The sequence below is a fragment of the Protopterus annectens genome, chromosome 12.part0 (genome assembly GCF_019279795.1).
Source record: "Protopterus annectens isolate FY-2018-M chromosome 12.part0, PAN1.0, whole genome shotgun sequence".
Classification (NCBI taxonomy): Eukaryota; Metazoa; Chordata; order Ceratodontiformes; family Protopteridae; genus Protopterus; species Protopterus annectens.
Genome location: NC_056746.1, coordinates 283,793,364 through 283,817,730, shown reverse-complemented (window position 1 = coordinate 283,817,730; position 24,367 = coordinate 283,793,364). Strand labels below are relative to the sequence as shown.

Sequence of the window (24,367 nt, the reverse complement as noted above, 5' to 3'; positions counted from 1 at the left end):
CTTCCACAGAAGGCGCGCACACACACACACACACACACACACACACACACACACACACACACACAAAATAAACATATGCTTCTAATAAATTCTTGTACATCTGTAAGCAAACTGATATTATATAATGACTGGCCATTAGTATTCAAAAACATGCACGCTGACTGGCCAGCCCAACCAGCGTGCCCATTATAAATCCCAGAATTTACCAATGGAAAAAGGTCCGGTCACCCGGACTTTTTTCCATTTGTATCTTCCAAAACTTTTTTTTTTCCAACAAAAATTTAAAAAAAAAAAAAAAAAAAAAAAAACTATAGTCCGTACACTGGACTTACCCAAGTGGTAGCATGGAGGAAATACAAAGAAAATCAGGTACGTTATTTAAAACTAAAGACACGTACCTGCTTTGTTTTGCATTTCCTCCACTCTCTCTCTCTCTCTCTCCTACCCCTAAAGTAGCCCAAACTTTTTTTTAATAATTTAAAAAAACAAAAAAAAAAACAGAAATGGAGCAACATAGACTTTTTCTCCATTGTTTCCTTTTCAAAGCATTGATGTACTGGGTACGCATGGGAACGCAAGTCCAGTACACATGCGCAGTACATCAAAACAAGGCAGAAGTATACCACCAGCCATGGAAGAACAGTAATGCTCCATTATACAAAGACATTATTTAAGAAAAATAAGTATATTTTTTTCTTAAATAATGTCATTGTATAATAGCAATAACAGACTCTGTGGTTGTGGTATATTTGAAATTTATCCACGGTGTGCTTTAATCACTTGGACTTCACCCTCGTGACTAAACCACACCAACCATGGGTAAATCTTCAATATACCAAACCACGTCATCTGTTATTGCTTAATTATACAATGACTGGCCAGGGCGGCCATGGTGGTGCAGCGGTTAGCGTTGCCGCCTCACAGCAAGAGATTCTCCGGTTCGATCCTTGGCTGGGGAACCTTCTGTGTGGAGTCTGCAAGTCCTCCCTGTGGTCACGTGGGTTTCCTCCGGGTGCTCCGGTTTCCTCCCACATCCCAAAGACATGCTGCAGGTGGATTGGACACTCTAAATTGGCCCTAGGTGTTTGTCTGCGCATGTGTGTGCCCTTCTGTGGAAGGTTGGGTGCCGGGCTGGCAACTTGACACCGTAAAACTCCACTGCCAATCATGAGCAGACAGGTGATCCGCTGTGGCGACCCCTAACCGGGAAAAGCCAAAAGAAGAAGAAGATACAATGACTGGCCAACTGATTGGTCAGCCCAACCAGCATGTCCACTGTAAATCAAGCATATACCAATGGAAACAATCCAATCGCTTGGACTTTCTTCTATTAATATATGCTACAAAAGTTCTACTTTTTCTTTAATTAAAAAAAAAAATAAAGTTACAAAAACTGGAGACTTCAAAAGAGCAAGAGAGACAGGACAGAGAAAAATACAAGGATAATTAGGTACTTTATGCAAAACTAGAGAAATGTACCTGATTATCCTTATTTTTTTCTCTATCCCATCTCTCCTGTACATTTGAAGTCTCCAGATTTAATTTTTGTTTTACTTAATTAAAAACACACGCACACAAAAAAACCACAACAGAGATCTTCCTTTCTCCATTGCTTCCTTTACACAGAATGATGTACTGCGTAAGCGTGGGAACATAAGTCAAATATGCATGTGCAGGACATCAAGAAAGCCTCATGACACCAGGGAAAAACACAGAAGAGCACCATAGAGCCACTATACAAGGACATTATTTAAGAAAAGCAAGTTAATTTTTCCTTAAATAATGTCATTGGATAAAAGCAATAACTCATGACTGGGTGTAGGTAATGATGATTTACCCACACCCAGGCATAGGTTATTGCTATAATCTACTATAGTGAACTAAACTGTTACTAATAAATACATTGCTTGTTGTCCTGATTTTATTTACATTTTTTTGCATGAAATAAACATAAATCTTTGTAAGTCTGTAAAGCAAACTGATAATGTAAAACACTAAAATGGAAAGTCTAACTTTATAATTAAATCAAATGGAAACCTCAGTGGCACTGTTTTTTTTTTTTTGTCATAATCTCAAATGAACTTAAAGTAGTAATCTAACACTACATTAATATTTGAACATTTTTTTGCATTTCTGCACCTCTATAAAATTAATCCTAACTGTTGAACTTTCTACATTTACTCTGTGACCCTTGGGTCATAACATAGCCTTCTGTATGCAAATCTCCACTCACTGTCTTAACATAGCCTTTCCTTTAGCTAACATCATTTACTTTTTTTTCAGTACTACTGAATGCTGCAAGGATTTATCATTATTATCTACAATTTTCTTGGATAAATAGTAAGAACTGTAAGTGCATAAACTGTCACTAAGAATATTAAACTGACCTTTACCATACTGTTTTATGACATACAGTTCTGTCTTTAATTCAGCTCACTGAGCTAGCCTGTAATCTGATACCTCATTTACACAAGTCTGTGCCTTTAATGTGCTTTTTAAACTAACATTATATATATTTCATGCAAAAATTAACAGTTTACATATACAAATTTATTACTAGAGCTGAACTTATCTAATTCTGGAAGTTTACTCGACTATCCTTTTTACAAGTATGAGAGGTTTCTTCAAATAGTATACACATTTATTACTACAGCTGAACTGATCTAATGCTGGAAGTTTACTTGTCTGCCCTTTATACAAGTACAACATAGGAGCTGAACCTGTGGCTTTAAGGACACAATATTTATGATACACTATTTTCTTGCATGGGATCTGAACATTTGACTGTACTGTCACTTCTAAAATGTAGCACTGACTTTATATTTTATATTCTGTAAACTAGCAAAACATTTAATTGTGAATGCTTTTTTGTCTCTATATCAAGATATTTATCCATTGCAACAGTTTACTACCATAATGCAAAGGTATTAATGTCTGCTAAACACAATAACACAAAAAATTAATTTGCCAAATTTGTAACTACAAACAGTTTATTCTGCGAATTAACTTGGCCGTCATTTCTGGTAGACCCTACACAACATGCCCTTCTAGAATGATAAATGTGTATGTTACTTTTCATACTGGCTACTTCTAATACATCTTTCTGAGCACTTCAGCAGTGTCAGTTGAACTGGAATTTATTTCATCTTTAACTCATAAATCTGCATGGTCCTGTCATAACCAATTCTTCAAATTCTGTACATTTGCACAATCTACTGCATGCAAATTCTTACGCGTCATCTATGTGCTCTACTTTACATTCTATAGCATTTTTATTTTTCCATAAAATCTCGTTAATGAAGTCTAAAACAACATATAACTCTGATGACATGTCCATACCTAGTAAGGAGCTGCTACACTTTGAACTGTTAACTGCTGTAATCTTTGACCCTTTAAATTCTGACAAAATTGCTTTTGTGTCCTCTGTCAGAGGTCTATTTGTAACTGAAATTGATTTGCCTTGTATTATCAGTACATTATTCCATAATTTATTTTCTGTAAACAATGAAATATTGTCATTTATTTCAACCTTAAACAATGACAGATAAATAACCTGGTTTGGTGCTGAACTGCCACACCCTTTATAGACAAGCTGACTTGAGCTATGGTATGCGTTTCTTCTTCATTTGCCCTGAAACACTAATAATAACACTGACTTGAGGTAAGGTATACATTGCTTCTTTACTTTGCTCTGAAATCTGTATATCATTTATGGTTGTGATTACTTTATCAGACTGATTAAAATCTGCACTCTGATCCCTCTTATCCCCCCACTGCAATATCTGCACTGGCAACTGATAACAAGAAACTAGAATGTATTACATTCTGAACATCTGTATTTGAAATAACATGAATCTGAGACATAGCAAATGCTTTCTTTATATTTGGTCTGGAAACCACCATATTACGTACACTGACAGTGTTTACGTTTGTATTTACAATACTGCTACTTAACTCTGTACTTTGAATTACATGTAAACTAGAATTTATAACATCTGTATTTGAAATAATGTGAACTTGAGACATTGCAAACATGTTTGCTTAATGTTTAGTTGGGAAATCTGAATGTTATGTATATTGACTGTGTTGACGTCTGTATGTGCAATACTGCGACTTAATACTATATTTTGAATTACATGTGCTGTATTAAACTGATTCCTGAAGACTGCAAACAAGAATTTGTGTTATTTACGTCTGAAACCATACTGATAGAAATCGACCCATTCTGCAAATCATAAGACAGTGTGTCTGTTGTTTTGTGCCTCGGTAATTTAACCCTTTTGTGTCTAGAAAGATGCAACATTTCTGAACTAATAACCTTTAAATTTAAATGAACATTTCTGGAACATAGTTTTTTAGACTGCATTACCCAATTTTTAACTTTAAACCTAAAATTTACTAGTGTTTTACTGTAGAAGTATTGGTTGACATGTTTATACTAGTGACCTTTACTGATGTTTTTAAACTTTTCTGATTTCACATAGCTAAAAAGTGAAAAAGAATGAATTCTTACATAACTTTATGATTAATGTTTTCTGTCAACTGCAGCATTTTAAACTTTTTTTTTTGGTTTTGGCTGTGTGATGTCACACTGGAAACTTGAAAGTCTGCGGAGATGGTGAAGAACATTGCTGTTGACTGGATAATGTATTTTTATGTTTTGAAGGAACACTGCTGAAGTTTATAGATTTTGTGAAGTAGACGTTTTTGAATTACTGCTGCTTTGTTGATGTCTTTGAGGCCTTTGCTAAAGTAGTGTTTTGAATAAACACTGGTGCTCTGCAATCTAACAGCTTCAATTTCTGTATGTAGGGGTGTATCGTCTGCTGTGGCTGTCTTCTGTATGAAGTTCATGTCTGGAATACTAGTGGCATCTTACCTAGAAGTTTGCTCTGTAAGGAGTAACTATAGCGTCATTGGCAATGGCCTTACTCTGTAAGGAGGTCACTGTCTCCCATCTAGAAAAACACTGGTATACTGGTGAAAAGTCTGTCACAAAACTTCTGCTGTAGCTAATGACAAACTGGACAAAAATGTCACTGTAAACTATTAAAAAATAAAAAAAGCATGCTACAACAATGAAACCTTGAAATTAAACTGGCTGCTGCTGCACTTGAAACTGTACTTGAAAGGGTTATTTATTACAGCTGTCTCTGATCATGGATGTCTAGAATAGCTGATGGGTTCTGAGAATTATTTTTCTCTCCCCAAGTAGGCCTATTCAATCGCCATTGCAAGAAATCAGAGTTCTCTTGCCATGGCTTGCTTAATAATAAATAGTTTACTGTAGTGAGTAACATATAATTTAATAGGAGTTATAAATGTCACAGCAGAATATACAAATGGTATATACCAGCAAAATATATCAAACAACTGAAAGCACGAAAGTAACTATTTCTGAACAAGTTTTGTACCAAATTTCAACAAACTCTCTGTACTAAATATACACATTATATTACCTTCATTCCAGTACCTTTCCTCTGGGAGCCATACCCACCCCTTAACCTTGGGTCTCAGGCATTGTGCCTAACTGTATATTCTTTATCTACCATTCCATTGCAAATACACACATTTCTCTTGAGAAAAGAACATTCTGTAACTTTCCCTTGAAAACTATTATTTCTACATATCTTATGCTTAGCCAGCAATATTACATTTTCCCTTCTACTGAACTGCCTTTCTCTGAAACTGCATACATAAATAAACTACAAGCCTGACACTATTTTCAGGACTATTTTGCTATTTATTCTGCCTTATGCCTAACTGCTATTTTTAAGTGAAAAACCTAAATGTAACAATTTCATGAAGCATAATAATCAGGACAAATCAATTGTCATCTTTAGAAAAATAAACTATATTCTGGATCATTAACAACAATTTGCAAACTATAATAAGTTTGGGAACACCACTAGTCAGTTCCAGTAAAATGGCCATATGCCCACCCCTTAAAACTTACTCAACTTGACCAGTTAAATACTTGCACCAATCTGGTGTTGTAGAATACAGATTCAATAAAAAAAGTCTCTAAGTGCTGTCACCATCAATATTTTACTGTCTCTAAATCAGTATCCTGCTTTCATAATTCAAAATGTTACCTCCTATATGGTACATAAAGCCCTTTGCAAAGTGAAACTTGGAAACAGCTTCCATTTACTAGTTACCTTAAAATTCCCGAAAATGGCAGCAAAGTCTAGTCTACTCTGTCTTAGGACTAATCAACCATTTAAGCAAAGAAGGTAGAGCGCAAACTATTTAAAAAAAAAAAACCTTGTAGTAACCATATATAAATAAGGTATTAATAGTTAGCTAAACAGCTTAATGTCCTAGGATTATCTGAGATGAATGGATACTTTACAGCTACACAGTTAAGGCTTATATACACTGCACAAGCAGGTTGTAAATCAAACTGGAAATGGATGACAAATCGGGGAAGTTTGAGAAATAAGGACAGAGAGGATTTTGGATGCAGATCATTAATGAGAATAACCACCACCATAGAGATAATATTCATAAAGGTGCAGAAAGTATTCTAAGAAGTAAGCCAATATGAAAATAGAGAAAATAGATTTTACCAATAGGGATGACAGCAGTTAGCAGTGTAAAAAACAGGTAAGAGCAAAGCTGGAATTTAATAAAGAAAACTGGCAAAGGAACCAAGGTACTGCAAGGAAATAACTAGAAAGGGAAATGTAAGAGAGTGGGATGAGGCCAAGGAGAAGTTTGGACTATAGGCTAAAGACTGCCTTCTCTACCAGGGACTGGTATAAGAGTAAAGCGAAAGAGAAAGAAACAGGGAGTCTTAAGTGAAAGACAAGCTTGGGTAAAGTTTTTAGTTAAGTGTAGAACAGAAGTGGTTGTTAAAAAGGGGATAAGTAGTAGGGCATATAAAATATTGCAAGATAACTATAAGATCAATTAAATGAGATTAGAAAAGATTGGAAAGAAACCAGAAAAGCAATTTACAAAAGAATAACTAGAGGACATTTGAATGACTGTTAAGTATGCATGTCCTTTTCTGGATTTATCAGGTATAAAATAATATCACCGGCAAAAAATCCAAATTTTCTTGATTACCAAGCCAATTAGATCCTTAGATTTCTGAGTCCCTTATTTTTTTTTTGTCAACATCTCTAAATATAAAATTCTACCTTAATCTGTGAAATGCTTTATTTGCACCAAGACCCAGCAGCAACAGCAGCATTTTAGCACATTCTGCTTCCCTCTGGATCCTTATTGCTGTATTAATGTTGTGAAATGTTTGACTCCCTTCTACCAAACCTCATTGCTCAACATCTACCAGGGCAACACCTTTGCCATTCTTTTAGCTAGTATAGACAAACACTTTATACTCAAAGTTTAAAACTGAACTGAATCTATATGAATCTAAGTCAGACAAGGCTTTACCGTCTTTAGGTAATACAGCCACCACAGCTTTCTTCCAAGATGCTGGTGATTCCCCTCCTTTTAAAATACTGTTAAACAAAATCTTCCAGATGATCTTCTCTTTCTTCCCTTCAAACTTCCAAAGGAATACCACCTGTTCTTGGAGACACTGTTTTAACTCATCTCCTCCTATCTTAACTATTAGTTTTTGAGACTCGTCTTCCTCTAACCTTGCCATAAATTAAATCTTCCATAAATATTTCCATTTGCGCTTTCTTTGTTTCCCCATTCCTCTACTTCAGACAAATTTCCATAAAATGTCTGAAATATCACTAATACTGTTACAGGATCACTGGTTATTTTTCTTCTCACAGGCTCCTAAGTTTGGCGACAACCATTTCTACTTTATGTTGCCTATGTTACTGCACTAAAAAGTTTTTGTGCTCTGAACAGTTGCTTAAAAGCAATCTTTCTAAACTCATGTATATTATCCAAATATTCCCTTATCTTCTATTTAACATTCTGCAGTTATTCCTTCTCTTGTTCTGTGAGATTCTCCTTTGTCAGTCCCTCTAATTTCTACTACTTTTAACCATATCTCTTTCTCTTTTATTTCTACCCTACTTCTAAACTCCATTTTCATTATCTCACTTACTAGCTATTCCTTGTGAAGAAATTTCTGTCTTGCCTAACAGCTCTCAAATAAATTTCCAGTACCAATTCCTTCTTTTTTCAACGGGTTGGTGGAAATGCACCAGCGTCTCATTTTTACTTCATTACTCTAAATTTTACCTTAGTATCTATCTGTGCATGATCTGAAATGGTTACTGGATGTGTGTTGAAGCTTTTAATTAAATGTACATGTTCCAGTGAAAAATAATTTCTATCCAGTCTAGTACGGTTTTCATAGCTTGGGAATAATATGCAAATTCTGTCAGAGCTCCTACTACTGAACTGCCATCTTTTATACCAAATATTTTCTTAATTTCTTCAGACATCTACCCTCTTTTGTAATATTTTCCCTTCCAGGTCCCCCCTTACAGCCTCACAGTTGCAAATCAATATTCCCTACAGAAAGCTGATCATGTCTCCCAATTTTTTCTTAAGTTCTATAACAGCAGTTATTGATGGACTATAAATGTCCACTATCATAATCCTTCTCCCTTGCCAACAGCCCCTTATAACCACAAATTTACTATTATTGTCTTCTCTTCCATCATTACTGGATCCTCTCTAGCAATCAGTATTACTCCACTTTTCCTTTGACCCTGATTTTCTGCTAAATGTCCATTCTAAAAACTTTTCTTTATCAAATTCACATGCACATTTTTTTCTAAATGTGTCTCCTTTAGCGCTGCTATTTACACTCTGCATTTCTTAACATAGTTCAGTATTCTTCCTTTTTTGTCTGTAACTGTAAAGCCATTTTTATTCTGAGATACTATGGTTAGGGTAGCCACAAAGATGAAAAGCTACTGTTTTCACTTATACAAAACAGTTTTTTCTAAATGTGTTATTTCCACAGAATGACATTCTATGAACCTATAAACCTACTGATATTCAGTTTTCAGATCCATTAAATCACACTGTTACCATATCTGACTTGCTTACTACTAAAAATCACTGCAACGTTTCTGTGTAATTTACCCACAAAAGTCATAAAAGCAATAAATGTACTTTTTTGTGCAGTCTTGTCAGACATTTCTATCAACCACCACCCTCACAAACCATCTACTATTTACAAAAAATGCCAAGCCAGGCACCTAATAAAGTTCATTGCCATGAAGACGGACAGCGTAGTGGTGCAGCAGTTAGCATCGTCGCCTCACAGCAAGAGGTTCTCCATTTCGATTCTCGGTTGAGATCCCCTCAGTGCGGAGTCTGCATGTCCTCCCTGTGTTCATGTGGGTTTCCTCCCACATTCCAAAGATATACACCTGGAGCGTTACTCCCCGGGCTCTGCTGAAAATGGGCTCTGTCCCAGTCAGAATTCCCTGGTAAGCAAATGTTAAAATAACAAAAGAAATCATCAGGCTGTATTTTTAATTCTAATTTAATATTTCTTAAGTATGTGGTCTGGACCATGGGCCCTTCTCAGCCACAGCTCAAGAAATGAGGGCAAAAGTAAATACAGAGTACCCAGAGAAAACCCATGCAGGTACGGGGAAAACATGCAAACTCCACACACTGAGCAGAAGTAACATGTGAACCCAAACTGAACTGCAATATCTACAAAGCACAACTAAGCACTCAAGCTTGGCATCATGCCAAGGTCCCACCAGAGCATTAACCTTGAAAAGAAAGAGAAGCTTGCAATAGTGCCACCGTCCCTCCTTCTCACAGATAAATGATCTTAAGAAGGGATGTTTAGTCCTTACCAAAGATACAGTCTAAAAAAATTTAGTTCTCCTAACTGGGAAAGTGAGTCACACTGGTCACGCCTCACCTTCTCCATCCTGGTTAGCAATCCAGGACCAAAGTCTAATCCTGGGCAAAGGGCAGTAGCACTGCAAAAGGAAATCAATTGATGTGCCAGTAGACTAGCCACTGAATAGCAATGTGCTATTTTACTGCTCCACACAACATAGGGAAAGCAAATGTATGGAAACTGACCTTTAACCCTGTCTTCAGTGGCAAACTCCCTGCATTCTGGTTTCAGATGGATGATGATTTTGGTTCCTGTCTTCACACCTCCGGCTTCTGCTAACTCGTATGTCCCAGATCTGAAAAGGAAATAATGGGACAAAAACATGTTACCCAAAAGATTCCTATGAATGTTAAGGACAAAAAAAATTATTAAAAGCCTTTTGTAGACAAACAGAATGCCACTTTCAATGGCCTGAAACATGACACATCTTCCAGAATAAAAAAGTAATATAAGCAGGAAAGAGCATTTAATGCTCTCACACTGGTTAACTTTCAAGTCCCTTTCCTTTCTGCATGTAAAGGAAGTCCTGGTCAATAAGCATTTTAACTTTTTAACAGTGATGATCAAAAATGTTAGAAGACAACTAAGAGGAAACTGGTCTAAACAACTGCATCATTCAAGGTTTCAGCCAAAGACAGCTTATAAGAAATGTGGATTAATTATATGCAATCCTTCTGCGAAAAAATATCTCAATAAAGGTCAAACAAATTGTGAGGACCTGCTTCAAGTTAGCCCAGAACAAACTATGTGAACAAAATATACACCTGGTTTCATGACAAGCAAGGACAATTGTACAAGGGAAAGAAAACAAATGAAACTGCAGACTACTTTGTACATTTTTGAGAAATTACACAAATACAATACATTGATCTGATCAGAGAACCATAGACTTATCATGTTACAAGGATTACTAATATTACCATCAAATTAAGATTGGGAAGGAGTACAGAATTTTGAAAATAATAATTATAAAACTAACAAATACCACTTTAAAAAGTAAAGTTAAAATAATAAATTATATAAAAATTTGCAAACTGAAAAAGTAAAGGATGACGGGGCAGTTCTGATAAGAAAAAAGACAATCAGAGTTGCAGAAAGATATGGAAAATAGAAATTGAGAGTCTTGGGTAATACAAAAATGGACTGAGGCAAAGCATTTTTCAGTTGCATCAGTAATGAGAAAACAGTGGTGTACAGTTCCATGCATAAAGAATGGGGGCAAATAAATGGAAGATGTTCCGCTAACTGGAAAAGTCTTCACAAGCAAAGGCAGTTTGGTAGTTTAAATACTGTGCAAATGGATGTTGCCTCAACTAAAGTGGTAGACTGCCTCAGTTCTCATAAAGGAAATACTGGGAGACAGGATCGGTAAATTAAGATATGAAGGTTGTGTACTTACTGTACATCTGGAACACAGGCAGTTCTACTATAATCACCATCAAGTCAAATATCACCAGGACTTAAATACCACAGCTATGAGAATTTTCCTGGGTTATCAAACTGCCTCTCATTCACCTGTGACCTTTTGTCACTGGGATCCCATCTCTAAATTTCACAAGCTTGCACAACACAGGACCCTTGCTAGACAATGCAGAACCAACACACTGTTCAGATAATCATTAAAACTAGAAAGGTCCACAAGACACACACTGGGGAAAGGAGGGGTAGGGTGGTGGTGGTGATGACGATGAAGCTTGAACTACAAATCCAAGTATTTAACTTTTGCAACTAGTAATGTTCATCTGTCATCACTATCACAACAACGTCTGAAGCTGTCCTCTTATGTGAATTCACAAGAATGAACGCGCCCAAATACTAATGGCACCAAAGATGACTTGACTTAGACGTCACAGCGAGCTTACGGTATTTTAAAAAAATATACATTATGGTGACCAAATAGTCATTGCATAATCATCCAAGGATGCATGCTATATTTTTATAACAAAATGTAACACAATCCGAAAGCCATTTACAAAGAGTAAGCTCAAACTTTAGATCCAACATTCTTTGCCAAATAAGACATAAAAAGCTGCAAATCTTATTATTTTATACCTGACAAAAGCAGAAAAGGACATTTCAGTGTTGTGGAATATTTCGAGACAGTTTCAAGTCTTTTTGGGGTATGAACTTAATGAAGCTAAAACAAAGGCAATAGCTGCAAACTATGTACGCACACAAGAAATGATTCAACAATAGCCATATTTATCGAGACATGATAAAATGAAGTACTTAAGAGTATGGATTAAAAAGGATTCTGATAAGTGGGAAGAGACTAAACAAAAGATAATACAAAGACTGAGAAATTAGAAGCTGTTTTATGGATATAGATAGCAAGGCACATGCTGTCAAAATGTTTTTAGTCCCTTTAGTTTTATACACAGGTCAGGCATATTTTTATCAACCAGAGGCGAAGTTGGTGATAGCAAATAATAAAGAGCAGAAGGATTTTACCTGGGAGGGGAAGATGGCAAGAGTCAAGTGGGGTAAGCTGATTATTCCAAAAGAACAAGGTGGTTTTGGATTTCCTAATTTCAAAGGGTATTTCAGAGTTACACAGTTAAGGCTACAACACACAGCAAAAGCAGAAAGCTATAATTCAAAGTAGAAAGGGATAACAAAATGGGGGGGGGGGGGCTGAAGAAACAAGGAGAGATTGGGATTTTGGATGCAGATCCTTAAGGAGAATAACAATAACCATACAAAACATTATATTCAACACTGGAATGGAGAAAGCAGATTTTGCAGGTACTACAATTAGGGCTACAGACAACAGACAAGAGGGGGCTGGAATTTACTGGAGAAAAATCGCGAAGGAAGCACGGTATGGAAGCAAATATTTAGAGAGGGACAGGTAACAGAATGGGAAGAGACCAATAATTTATTTAGACTACAGGCTAGATACTGCCTTCCCTATCAAGGACTGATATCAGAGGGGTACTTCCAAGATGGCTGCACACTGAGTAACAGCTTGTTTCTAGCTCTCCCAGTCTGAAAACTGGAACTCAGCTGAGAAAGCCAACAAACTTGTGTGCATAGGTACATTTCAGTAACTGGCTAGTAAGTGCACTGTCTGGATGCCAGGAATAAAGAAATACAGAAGACCTGGAAAAAATCAGCTACAAAAAGTGAGAAACACCGACTAGGGAAAGTTCTGCAGCTGTTCAGCAAAAAGTAATCCAACCTTCAGACGTGACTTCCAATAACCTACAGGAAGATATAAGACAACTGCATACAGACCTGGTTAAAATAAACAGAACACTGATGGAGTACAACAACACAAACAACAAAAGGCTGGAAAAAAATAGAAGTTTTAAACTGATATTTGGATATGAGATGATAAAGCAGCAAAAAATCAGAGGTCGAAATGAATAAAAAGCTGGCTGAATAAGACAGTGCTCAGGAAGACATGTTTCAAAAAATAATAAAATTAAAGGATAGAGCTCACAGAGAAAACCTGAGATTTTCAGCTATACCACAGATGATGGAAAGAACAGACTGCATTCATTTTAGGAAAGCACAAATAAGCAACTGGACTGGTATTCCTCAGCTGGAGTTGTTAGCTGAAAGGACACATTGTGTGTATGCTCCAAACTTAGCCATGAGAAAGCAACCTAGACCTTTAATAGTAAAGATTCAATCCTACCAGCAGAAGTTGATTCTGACAAAACAGTGCCAGAAGGGCAGAATACTAAAATGGGACACAGCAGACTGTTTGTGAAAAATGATTACTCATTGTACACCAGGCAAAGAGGAATAAATTCATTCCACTGTTCAGGGAATGTCGAGACGCATGTTTGAGATTCAAACTGCTGTATTCGGCTGTCTTTATTCTTCCCTAGAGGAACAAAATCATTTTTTGATTAAGTGCATGCTAAGGAGGAAATACAAAAGTTTGTTCAACAAAAAGTGAGCTCTGAAAGAGAAGAATATTCAGATTCTGCTTCTTGTTCCTCTGGTAATAAGGATCACAGAGAGACTGTACCTGTAAAACCTTTTCCAGTATTTCAACGGAAAATGTTGGAGAGATGGAAGGGAGCACAAAAGTTGACTACAAGAACTGAGAGTATGTCGGAAATGAAGCCGAGCTAGGATTTGGGTGATGGAGAACAGTAATAAAACCAGTAACTCAATGTAGGATTACAATGCAATAATTATATTTGTGAAATATGAATGAATAAGAAAATATGGAAATACTGGACTTTCAAAATTTGTTGGATTTGTGGGGACTCTAAAGTATATGCTCTACTTCATGTCATTAATGTTCAGAAAAATACATTGGGGAGGGGAAGAGAGGGGAGAAAGCTAACTGTGAATAAAGACATTTTCTTTTCTTAATAGTACTTTATTTGTGGTGCATGTTTTTCTTTGCATGCTATTTTTAAGTGTAATGGGGATTGTAAACAGGTGCTGTTATTTTTCTTTTTCTCTCCTCTCTTTTTTTTGCTCAGTTTTAAGAAATGTAGGCACTGCAATGTAAAAAAAAAAGATGGGGCAGAGAGGAAGAGTCTGGAGTCTGATTAACAGAGTATGACAAAGGAAAAATCAGTGTAATTTTGTCCCATGCTTGCATAGGGAAATGACTGGGTTAAGACCCTAGGGGTTATCTAGTAACAAGTTTATTACAAAGCATGTAAATGAAAAAGAACATTGATGTGTGTCTGATTTGCATGCCACTAGAAGACAATTTGATAAAGAGAAATGGCTTGAAGAAAGTGTTTACTGAAAGTATTAAAGTGTTTTCTCAGCTGGGAGAGCTATAAAGACAGACAAAAACAAATAGCACTCACTAATAGCACAAGCCGTACCACGCGTCTTAGCATGACTTACCTTTCTTTTAGGTTAACACTAGCCTGCCTGTGTGGCTATCAACTTATAACTTTTGTTCTTATTAGGAAGCAACAACTTCAATATTTAAAGATGTACACAATTTTGTGTATTCTTAAGTTAACAGACTTTGGAGAAGTTTCTTTATGCTGTTTGAGAGCTTTCAGAAAAACAATAAAACAAAAAAATGTTATGCAAGACGTGGCATACGCATAAATGGATATGACGAGAAACAACTTTATAAAAGACCAACCTGTCAAACAGTATATGCATATAACATAAAAGTTGGAACTAGATAGTAAATGAAAAAGCAGTTTTACATAAAATGTGGTAAAAATAACTATATAAGAAAATGATGCTTTCTGTAATGTTTTTCAATCTGAATGGTCTTACACATAAATATAAAAAAAAAAAAAAAAAAAAAAAAAAAGAGTAGTTAACTATATTAAAAAAAGTAGAGTTTAAATAGCTATGCTGCAGGAGACATACCTGGAAACAAGTGAATATGTAAATGATACAGAAAGGTTTCCAGGATGGTTATTCAGCAAAATATCTGGGGCAAAGGAAAAAAGGAGTACTTATATTGATTGCAAGAGGAGCGCCAACAGTGATAGAAGAGGGGAAAAAAGATAATAATGGAAGATATATAATACTAAGGGGGCTACTGGAAAGGGAGGAGGATTACACTGGCATGCACTTACAATTCCACCTAAAACTGCCATAATGGAGCTTAAGAAAATTCGGGGAGAAAATCAGCTTTCAGCAAGGAATATTACTTATAGGTGGAGACTGGAATTTGGTTTGCAACAATGAAGATGTGTCGGGGGGACTAGAATGGAAAATATAACAAAGAGGGTAGATTTTTAAAGAAATTTATGAAAATGTTTGACATGGATGATGTGAATTCAGTTCGGAATGAATTTACATATTATTCTCCAAAATGCAAAAACTGGGCTAGGCTAGACAGAATTTATACCTCACAGGAGCATGTACATTTAATTGAAGGTCTTGAAAAACACCCAAAACGTATTTCAGTTCATACGCCGATAGTAACTAAAATAAAAATGCAGGGGAATGAAATAAAAATGAGAAACTGGCACTTTCCCACTTAGCGGTTGAAAAGGAGAGGAATTTATGGAATGGGTGAGCTACTAGAGAAAATAGAATTTTCTTCTGAAAACATAGCTAGGAAGTTGGATAAAATTAAAGTGGAGTTTAAAACTACGGTAGAAATTAAGGTAAGTGAGATATGGTTAAAAATTATTTAGAGGGCTTGAGAAAAGTTGCAAAATAGGGGGGATCTCTCAGAACAAGAAAAGGAGCAACTGTAGAATGCTAAACAGTAAATAAGGGATTATCTTGACAATATGCATAAGTTTAGAAAGACTGCTGTTAAGTAACTGTGTTTTGATAATAATTTCAGAGCACAAGAACTTTTAGCACAATGACTCGGGCAACAGAAAGTGGAGAGGGCTGTCACCAAGCTTAGAGACCCCTTAACAAGGAAGATAACAAGGGATCCTGGTAGAAGTATTAGAGATATTTCAGAAATTTTATGAAAGCTTGTATAAAGCAGAGAAATACGGAAACCAAGGAAAGGTAAAATGGAAATGTTTATGGAAGAATTAAATATGCCAAGGTTAGAGGTAGATAAGGCTCAATTATTAACAGGACAGGAAGAGATGAAATAAAAATGGTGATGTATAACCAATTTACAGGAAAGTCCCCAGGAATAGATGGCATTCTTGTGGAAGTTTGAAAACTAGGATTGAAAAAAATTATAATGATCTGGAAGGTTTTGTTTAACAGTATTTTAAGAGGAGGAGAAGTATCAGCATCCTGCAAGAAGGCGTTGGTAACGGTAATACCTAAAGACGGCAAAGATCCATCAGATCCAGCTTCATATAGGCCTATTTGAAAACTAAACCATGAAAAGTGATACAAAAATTGAAAGATATGGATCAGTGTGGCTTTGTGCAGGGAAGGCAAACATTTGACAATATTAACAGAACACTGATGATCCACAGGGAAGCTTAATGCAAGAAAATATCACTGTTATATGTGGGTCTTGATACAGAGAAAGCATTTGACAAAGTAGACTGGGACTTTATAAGCACAGTAATGGAAGCATTTGCTTTCTCATATACAATTATGAGGCTTAGGAGTATATATGAGGGATCGGAGGCAAAAGTTAAAGTGGATGGGGTCCTCTCCGATATCTGCTCGAGTAGTGGAACCAGGCATGGTTGTTGGCTTTCCCCTTTGTTGTTTGCATTATATTTAAAACTACCGGCAAAGAAAATAAGGGACTCAGAAATTCAAGGATACAATTAGCATTGTACTATTTGCAGATGTAATTTTATACATGACAAAATCAAAAAGGGATGTTATAGTGCTGTGGAACATTTTAAGACAGTATCAGTTAGGAGGCCGTGGTGGTGTGGGGGTTAGCGTTGTTGCCTCACAGCAACAGGTTCTTTGGTTCAATTCTCAGCTGGAGCGCCTTCTGTGCGGAGTCTGCATGCCCTCTCTGTGGTCGAGTGGGTTTTACAGACACACAGGTATGTGAGTTGTGTGTGTCCCTTCTGTGAAAGCTGGGTGTCGGGCTGGCAACTAGACACTGTAAAAACTCCACTGCCAATCAATCTGTGGACGGTGATCTGCTGTGGTGACCCCTACCAGTAAAAGCTGAAAGACATCAGTTCTTCTCAGGATACAAAATTAATGAAGCTAAAACAAAGGCAACAGTAATAAATTATGTACCTACACATGAATTGGTCCAACAATAACCATATTGATGGGGAAAAGATAAAATCAACTATTTAGGTGTGTGGATTAGAAATTTTATTTATTTTACTTTACTTTACATTTGTTAACTGGGAAAGTCCGACTGGATATATGTCCATTTTCAGAGGCGGCCCGGGGAGAAAAGCTCCATACAGTAATAATAAGACAGACAACATAATGCACTGGGAAATCCAATAGAGAAATAAAATCCAGAGAAATTCTTCATAATTACATAATGACAGCAGAATAATATTTACATAATTACATATTGAAACCTTTCCATTTTAAGAGCAATTCAGGTTGTACAATATATTTGTAGATCATTTCTGAAGTTCTTAGGTCAAGAATCGAGAGGTGCGTATATAATTGTGTTACATCTTATACGACTTGGACTTTACTTAATCACATGGCAGTAGAGTAATATAGTTAGAATTAGAGACATAGCTATAATGTGTGGGGAGTTAGGGGTAGAGCAAGGACAGAGCCATCATGACGTGAAGTATTGAGTAAGGTATTTTTTAAATGGCTCTGTTGTGGCAGCTAAGGATATGTGGGAAGAGACTAAACACAAGACAATACAAAAATTGAGAAACTGGAAGCTTTGCTATATGGATATAGATGCCTAAGATACAAGCGATTAAAATGTTTTTATTCCGTTTAGTCAGGCATATTTTTATCAACCAGTGGAGAACCTGTGGATAGAATAATTGAAGGATTTTATCTGGGAAGGGAAGCCGGCAAAGGTCAAGTGGGTTAAGATGATTCTTCCACTAGAACAAGGCGAACTAGGATTACCGAATTTGAGGGGGTATTTTACAGCAACACAGTTAAGGCTCATATACATAGCCCAAGCAGAAAACTGGAAAGGAATGATGATGCTACAGGAGGGAGGCTCAATAAATAAGGAGAGATTCAGATTTTGGATGCAGACTCTTGGGAGAACAGCAAAAATTATACAGAATATTGCATTCATAAAATATCAGGGAGTATACTAAGAACTAAACCAGCACGAGAACGGAAAAAAGATTCTGCCAATAAGGATGATTGTGGTTAGATATATAGATAATAGGCAAGAGGAGGATGGAATTTACTGGAGAAAACTGGCAAATGAATCAAGGTACTAGGAGCAAATAAACAGAAAGGGAAAGGTAACAGAATGGGAAGAGGCCAATAATTTATTTGGACTACAAATTAGAGATTGCTTTCTCTGACATGGACTGATATCAGAGTATAGGCAAAGAGAAAGAAATAGGGGGCCCTAAATGAAAGACCAACACTGGTAGAGTTTTTAATAAAATCTACCACAGAAGCTGCCATTAAAAAAGAAATAATTAGTAAAGCATATAAAATATTGCATAATAATTATAAGAATCAATCAGAGGAGCTAAGAAAGGATTGGGAAGAGAGATTGGATAAGCAGACTCGCAGACAATTGGGGGATATTATGGACTATTGTCTAAATATGCAACAAAGTCTAGAAGATTTAGGATCTTTGCCTGGAAGTGCTTACACATGTATTTTTATACTCCAAGAAGAATTTTTCTTCAGGTGAATAGCAACTGTTGCAGGTGTGGTGTGCAAGAAAGAGGTGGCTGGCAACATATTTTTTGGGAGTGTAATAAGCTGGCAGACTTTAAGGATTTCCTGCGGTCTGCTCTGTCAGAGATGCTAGGTGAGCAGACTCGACTTGACTGGAGAGATGACTTTTTTAAGTATGAGACAGAATCAGAATTGCCTAGACATAGTAAAGTCTTGCTGAGTCTAATTATGGTGACTGCCAAAAAACAATTACTAGAAAATGGAAATCAAAGTCAAGACCAACTTTACTAGAAGTAGTGACTATGGTAACAGACAAAACAACTTGAATTGGGATCTTTAGAAAAGGGAAGGAGCAAACTACACAGGAAAAAATGGGAACTGTGGGAACAATATATGCAGAGAAGGAATGAGGTTTAAGAGGCAGGATTTGAATGACCCACATAATGCTTAACCGACAATGACTGGATAGATTTAGAAGTGATGTACAATATTTGCAACTACAGTTGTTTCAAGGGTCTCTATGATGTATAATCTTTGCAACTGAAGTGGTGTCAATGTTGTTTGTTTTTTATTTATATAAATATACGAATGTCTATGTCACATGTGATAATTTAATAAAGATACTTATTGAAAAAAAGGACTGATATCAGAGTACTGACAAACAAAAAGAAAAAGGGGACTGTAAGTGAAAGACCAGCACTGGTAGAGTTTTTAGTAGAACATAGAACAGAAACTGTTAAAAAAGGGATAATCAGTAGAGCATATAAAATATTGGATGATAACTATAAGACCCAATCAGTGGAGTTTAGAAAGTATTGGGAAGAGAGACTGGATAGACAATTCACAAAGAAACAATGGGGGGATATATTTATGTATTCCAAGTATTTAACAAAGTCTAAAAGATTTAGGATCTTTGCTTCGGTGTGTTTACATAGGTATTTTTATATCCCAAGTAGACTCCAAAGAATTTTTTCTGAGGTAGATAGCAAATGTTGGAGGTTTGACGGGGAAGAAAGAGGTAACTTGGAACACATTTTCAGGGAATAATGAGTTGGCAGACTTTAAAAACTGTCTTCAGACTATTCTATGAGAAATACTGGGTGAGCCAATTGGTATAACCAAGGACATTTTTTTTAGCTGTGATACAGCATCAGAATTGCCTAGACATATTAAGGCCTTGCTGAGTCTAATTATAGTGGCTGCAAAAAAAAGCAATTACGAGAAAATGGAAATCAAAGTTTAAACCAACTGTACTAGAAGTAGTGTCTATGGTAACTGGGATAAAAACTGGAAATGGGATCTTTAGAAAATGAAAGGAGCAAATTGCACAGAAAAAGTAGGAATTGTGGGAACAATACATGCAGAATAACATTTTGTAGGAGGAATGAGGTTTAAACGAAGGCAGGATTTGAATGAGCTACATAATGTTTGACTGACAATGACTGGACAGATTATAAGTGATGTATGTTTGCAACCGAAAATATGTCAATATGGTTTGTTTTCATTTATATAAATGTATGAATGCCTACGTCATATGTGATAATTTAATAAAGATGTTTTTTTGTTTAAAATAAAATGCAAATCTTTTACAATTGCCTTTGCTCTGTCTATATAAAATATGAGCTGTCTAGAACATCCATTCAGTGGTTCAGATATTCTCCCTTGGTAATTTAATTTGGGAAGAATACTGGAAGATTACATGCCCAATCCATATTTCCCACTTCTGCAACCTTTTTATTTCCATAAAAAGGCTCCTTTATTTAAGGATATTTACAATACAATTGACCCAAAGTACAATGTTTGTGCATGGTGCACTGATGTGGATTCACAAACAAATATCATAACCGTCATTTTAACAAAACAAGCAAACAAACTGACAGCATGCTAGGGATAGTCTATTACTCATATATATGTCCTTTAAAATAGCTGGTCTCTAACATCTTAGGTTGAACTTCATTCAGCCTATTCATCAAGATGCCACTACTATTCTTTAGGCACACTTTCATCCCTTTCTATCTTCTCATCCCACCCCTCCATTAATCTTGACATCCACAGGGATCCCTTGTATTCTGTTGTAAAAACAGATCCCATAAGATCCACTTCATTTAATTTTATGTTGCCTGACAGATATGCATTGTTTCTTCCTCTCCTACATACTCTTTCGCTCTTGCATAATGCCTACCACTTTATTACTTATTTATTTGACATTTGTTGACTGGGAAAGTCCGACTATGCTAGTGCCCTTTTTCAGAGAAGGCCCAGGGAGAAAAGATCCACAGAAGAACAAGCAAGGTTACATACACAGCATTAATGAGAACAACACAGAGTGTAGAGTTTGGTACTCAAGTAGGTTACAAACGTATATCAACAGAAGTAAATGCATATAAACAAAAAAATAAAAAACATTTGATTTCACATGTATGATAAAGTAAACAATTTGGTAAGATACATATTTCAATACCTCAATACTAATCTGGGGGACATGCAACATTTTCCAATTTCTATCTACTTTTGAAAATTATCAGTAACAGTTCTATCAATGCCTGAAGAGGCACTGGTTGTTACAGAACTCCAATTCAGCCAAACATGTTCCTTACTCATTACCCAATTAAATCCTACAATGTCCTTTATCAGTATTTGCAGTTCACTTATGAAAGGTGCTAGAATAAGGCAAGCTCAAAATGTGTGTTCCCAATTGCCATGCTGTCCCCATCTGACATCTCCAACATTGTCTATCTAATCATGGGAATGTAGTTTTTCTGAGGTATAGCAGTACTTGTGCAATCACTTCCAAGTGAAGACTCTAAACTTCCTAAATTTAGTAACCCTCTTTGAAGATTCACACATTTCTTTCCACTGCTAGGGGAAAAAAAGCTATATTCATTTGTTCTTGCCTTCTCTGCCAAAATTCTATCTCATCCTTTTAGTGCTTTCTAAAGAGGTTTTACAGAGTCTACTAATAATCTTCTTACCATCTACCCCTGATCACTTCACTTCTGTTAGTATATTTAGGAGGTCTGGTTTACATGTAAATTCTCTCTCTCTCTCTTTCCTGAAGTACAGCATGCATTGATCTATAGTCTATAAAATTTCCATGAGCCATTTTGAATAATTATCAGACCTTTTTCCCCAACTATTCTGAGCTGTTCCCAATAAACTGTCTCATTCACTTTCCTAAACCAGTTGACTAGCACCCCAATATTCTGTATTTTCCTACCAGTTTTCAATCTTACTGGACAAAATATCAGACATCCAAGGTGTCATTTTCACACTATAGAGACTTAAAATCATAACACAGATTTTACTTTGTGGAGATTCAAGTTATAGCGAGAAAGTCACAGTCCATATGTCCACTCTTTTAATGTAGTGGTTTATGCCCCTCAGGAGTATGCACTGTTTCCATTTAGCATAATAAAACTGATTTTGTATTAAATATAAAACATGCTTTTAAGTTTGGAAGAGCAACCTCTCCCCCTGCTCTGGGGAAAAGCATAATTTCAAACTCTATTTTTTTTTTCTTGTTCCTCCCAGATGAATTTCTGCAGCTTCTCCTATAGCAATTCCCAATAACCATCCCAAGACTTAAAAAAAATCTTGGCTTGTATTACCTAATCACCTAGCTCAAGGGTCAGAGAGATCCACTTCTTTAATACTCTACTTATTTTGTTTTCTAGTGTATGTAAAAGTTTCTACTAGTACTTGATTTGCTGTACAGGTGGATCGACATACTCAAGAACCTCATTCTGTAATGCCCCAATAAAACAAGGGTAATTCTACAGAGCACTGGGGTATAACTTGCAACAATGGCTTTGGTTTTCTTTCTATTTATTTTGTTACCCAAAAGTGCTTGTTTACTGCCTCAGTGTATTAAAGAGTATAGGAACATCCCTATATGGATCGGTTAGGTGTACTATGACCTAGCAACACCAGATTCTCCTGCTAACTATTGCACTCCATTCTTTCACTACAGCCTACCAAAGTTTCTAAACAAGCAGCTCCAGAAAGAATGCAAATAATAAAGGGGAGAGTGGACACCTTCGTCTTGTTCACCTCTGTATGTAAAATTCTTAGGCAAATGCCCACATGCTATAAAGACTCCCTGGCAGTGGTAAATAAGTAATGCAAATTCCTTTATGACAACAAACTTACCCAATACTTTCCAAAGACTGTTCTAACGCACCCTATCAAATGCCTTTTTTATCATCCAAGATAATTAATAATGGCTTAGGGCTACTTTCAGCTTCTTGTTTTAACACATGGGCCCTCATCTTGTCAAAAGCTTGCCCTCCCCTCCCCCATTGTATAAAACCACGTTGGTCAAGGTTTACTATCTAAAGCATGATCTATAATGATCTTAGAATCATTGCTCAATACCAGTATCGGGGTCTATACAATGTTGGGTTGAGCAGGTCCTTTCCTACTCAGAAATGACGACAACCACTCTTTTCCAAAAGGAGGGCATCAATATATTCCTCATTAAAAAGAGACTTCCACACCTCTACTATCTTTTCTTCCTCTTTCTGTTACTCAAACTGGCAAACCATCCGTCCCTCCCTTATGACTTCACCATGGCTTGTATCTCTATTTGATGTTTAACCTCTTGCCTTGTAAAAGGTTTGATTATACTCCTGGCACTTACCACTACCAATTTAGTTATACCCTAACCCACCATATACTTGTCCATATATTCAATTAATTTTTCCCCTCATCTTGCAAAGTATAAAAATCTTTGAAGTAATATGTCAGGTTGTCTACTACTACAGCTAAGTCATTGGTTATTTCACCTGCTTTAATATCTCATCAGAAGTTGTTTTTCATTTGGTCTTCAAACCTATGGGACTCTGATCCAGCATGGATCCAACTCGGCCGTATACTCCAGCATCAGTACTGAAATCCAAACTCCTCCCCTACCCACAATGCCCCACTTTCCCTCCTTCTCCCAGATCTTGTTTGCCATTCATTTTGAAGAGCATGGGTCGCTGTTTGTCTGAGCTCCTCCAGGGTTTTATAGTAGCTAAGTAAGCTTTCTTGTGGGGCTTTTTCTCTCTATCTTTCTATCCTTCTAGCCCGTGTTGGTCCATTTTTGGTTAAAAAAAAAAAAAAACTTCTTTCTATCCTTTCCCTCTATCGTCCTTTTTTTTCTTCCGTGGAGTGAGTGTGTGTGTGTGTGTGTGTGTGTGTGTGTGTGTGTGTGTGTGTGTGTGTGTGTGTGTGTGTGTGCTTCTTGTCTTCATGGCCGACACTCCCAAGCAGGGGTTCAAGAAGTGTATATAGATTGGGCACAAGATTCCTCCATCTGATGCCCACACTTTGTGCATGGTGTGTTTGGGGGCTTCCCTACCTTGATTTCTCCTGCTCGATTTGCGTGGGTTTCAACCCCTGAGTGCTTATCGACAGGAGGAACAA

At 36.4% G+C, this 24,367-nt stretch overlaps 1 protein-coding gene across 1 annotated transcript in view; it reads right to left on the bottom strand.

Moving 5' to 3' along the window:
- The window catches only part of TRAP1 (TNF receptor associated protein 1), a 950,501-nt gene that overhangs the window by 653,806 nt on the left and 272,328 nt on the right, over positions 1–24,367 (bottom strand). The window contains exon 7 of the mRNA XM_044089342.1: positions 9,997–10,106. Within this exon, the coding sequence (XP_043945277.1) occupies positions 9,997–10,106 (110 nt within the window). The remainder of the gene's footprint in view (positions 1–9,996; positions 10,107–24,367) is intronic.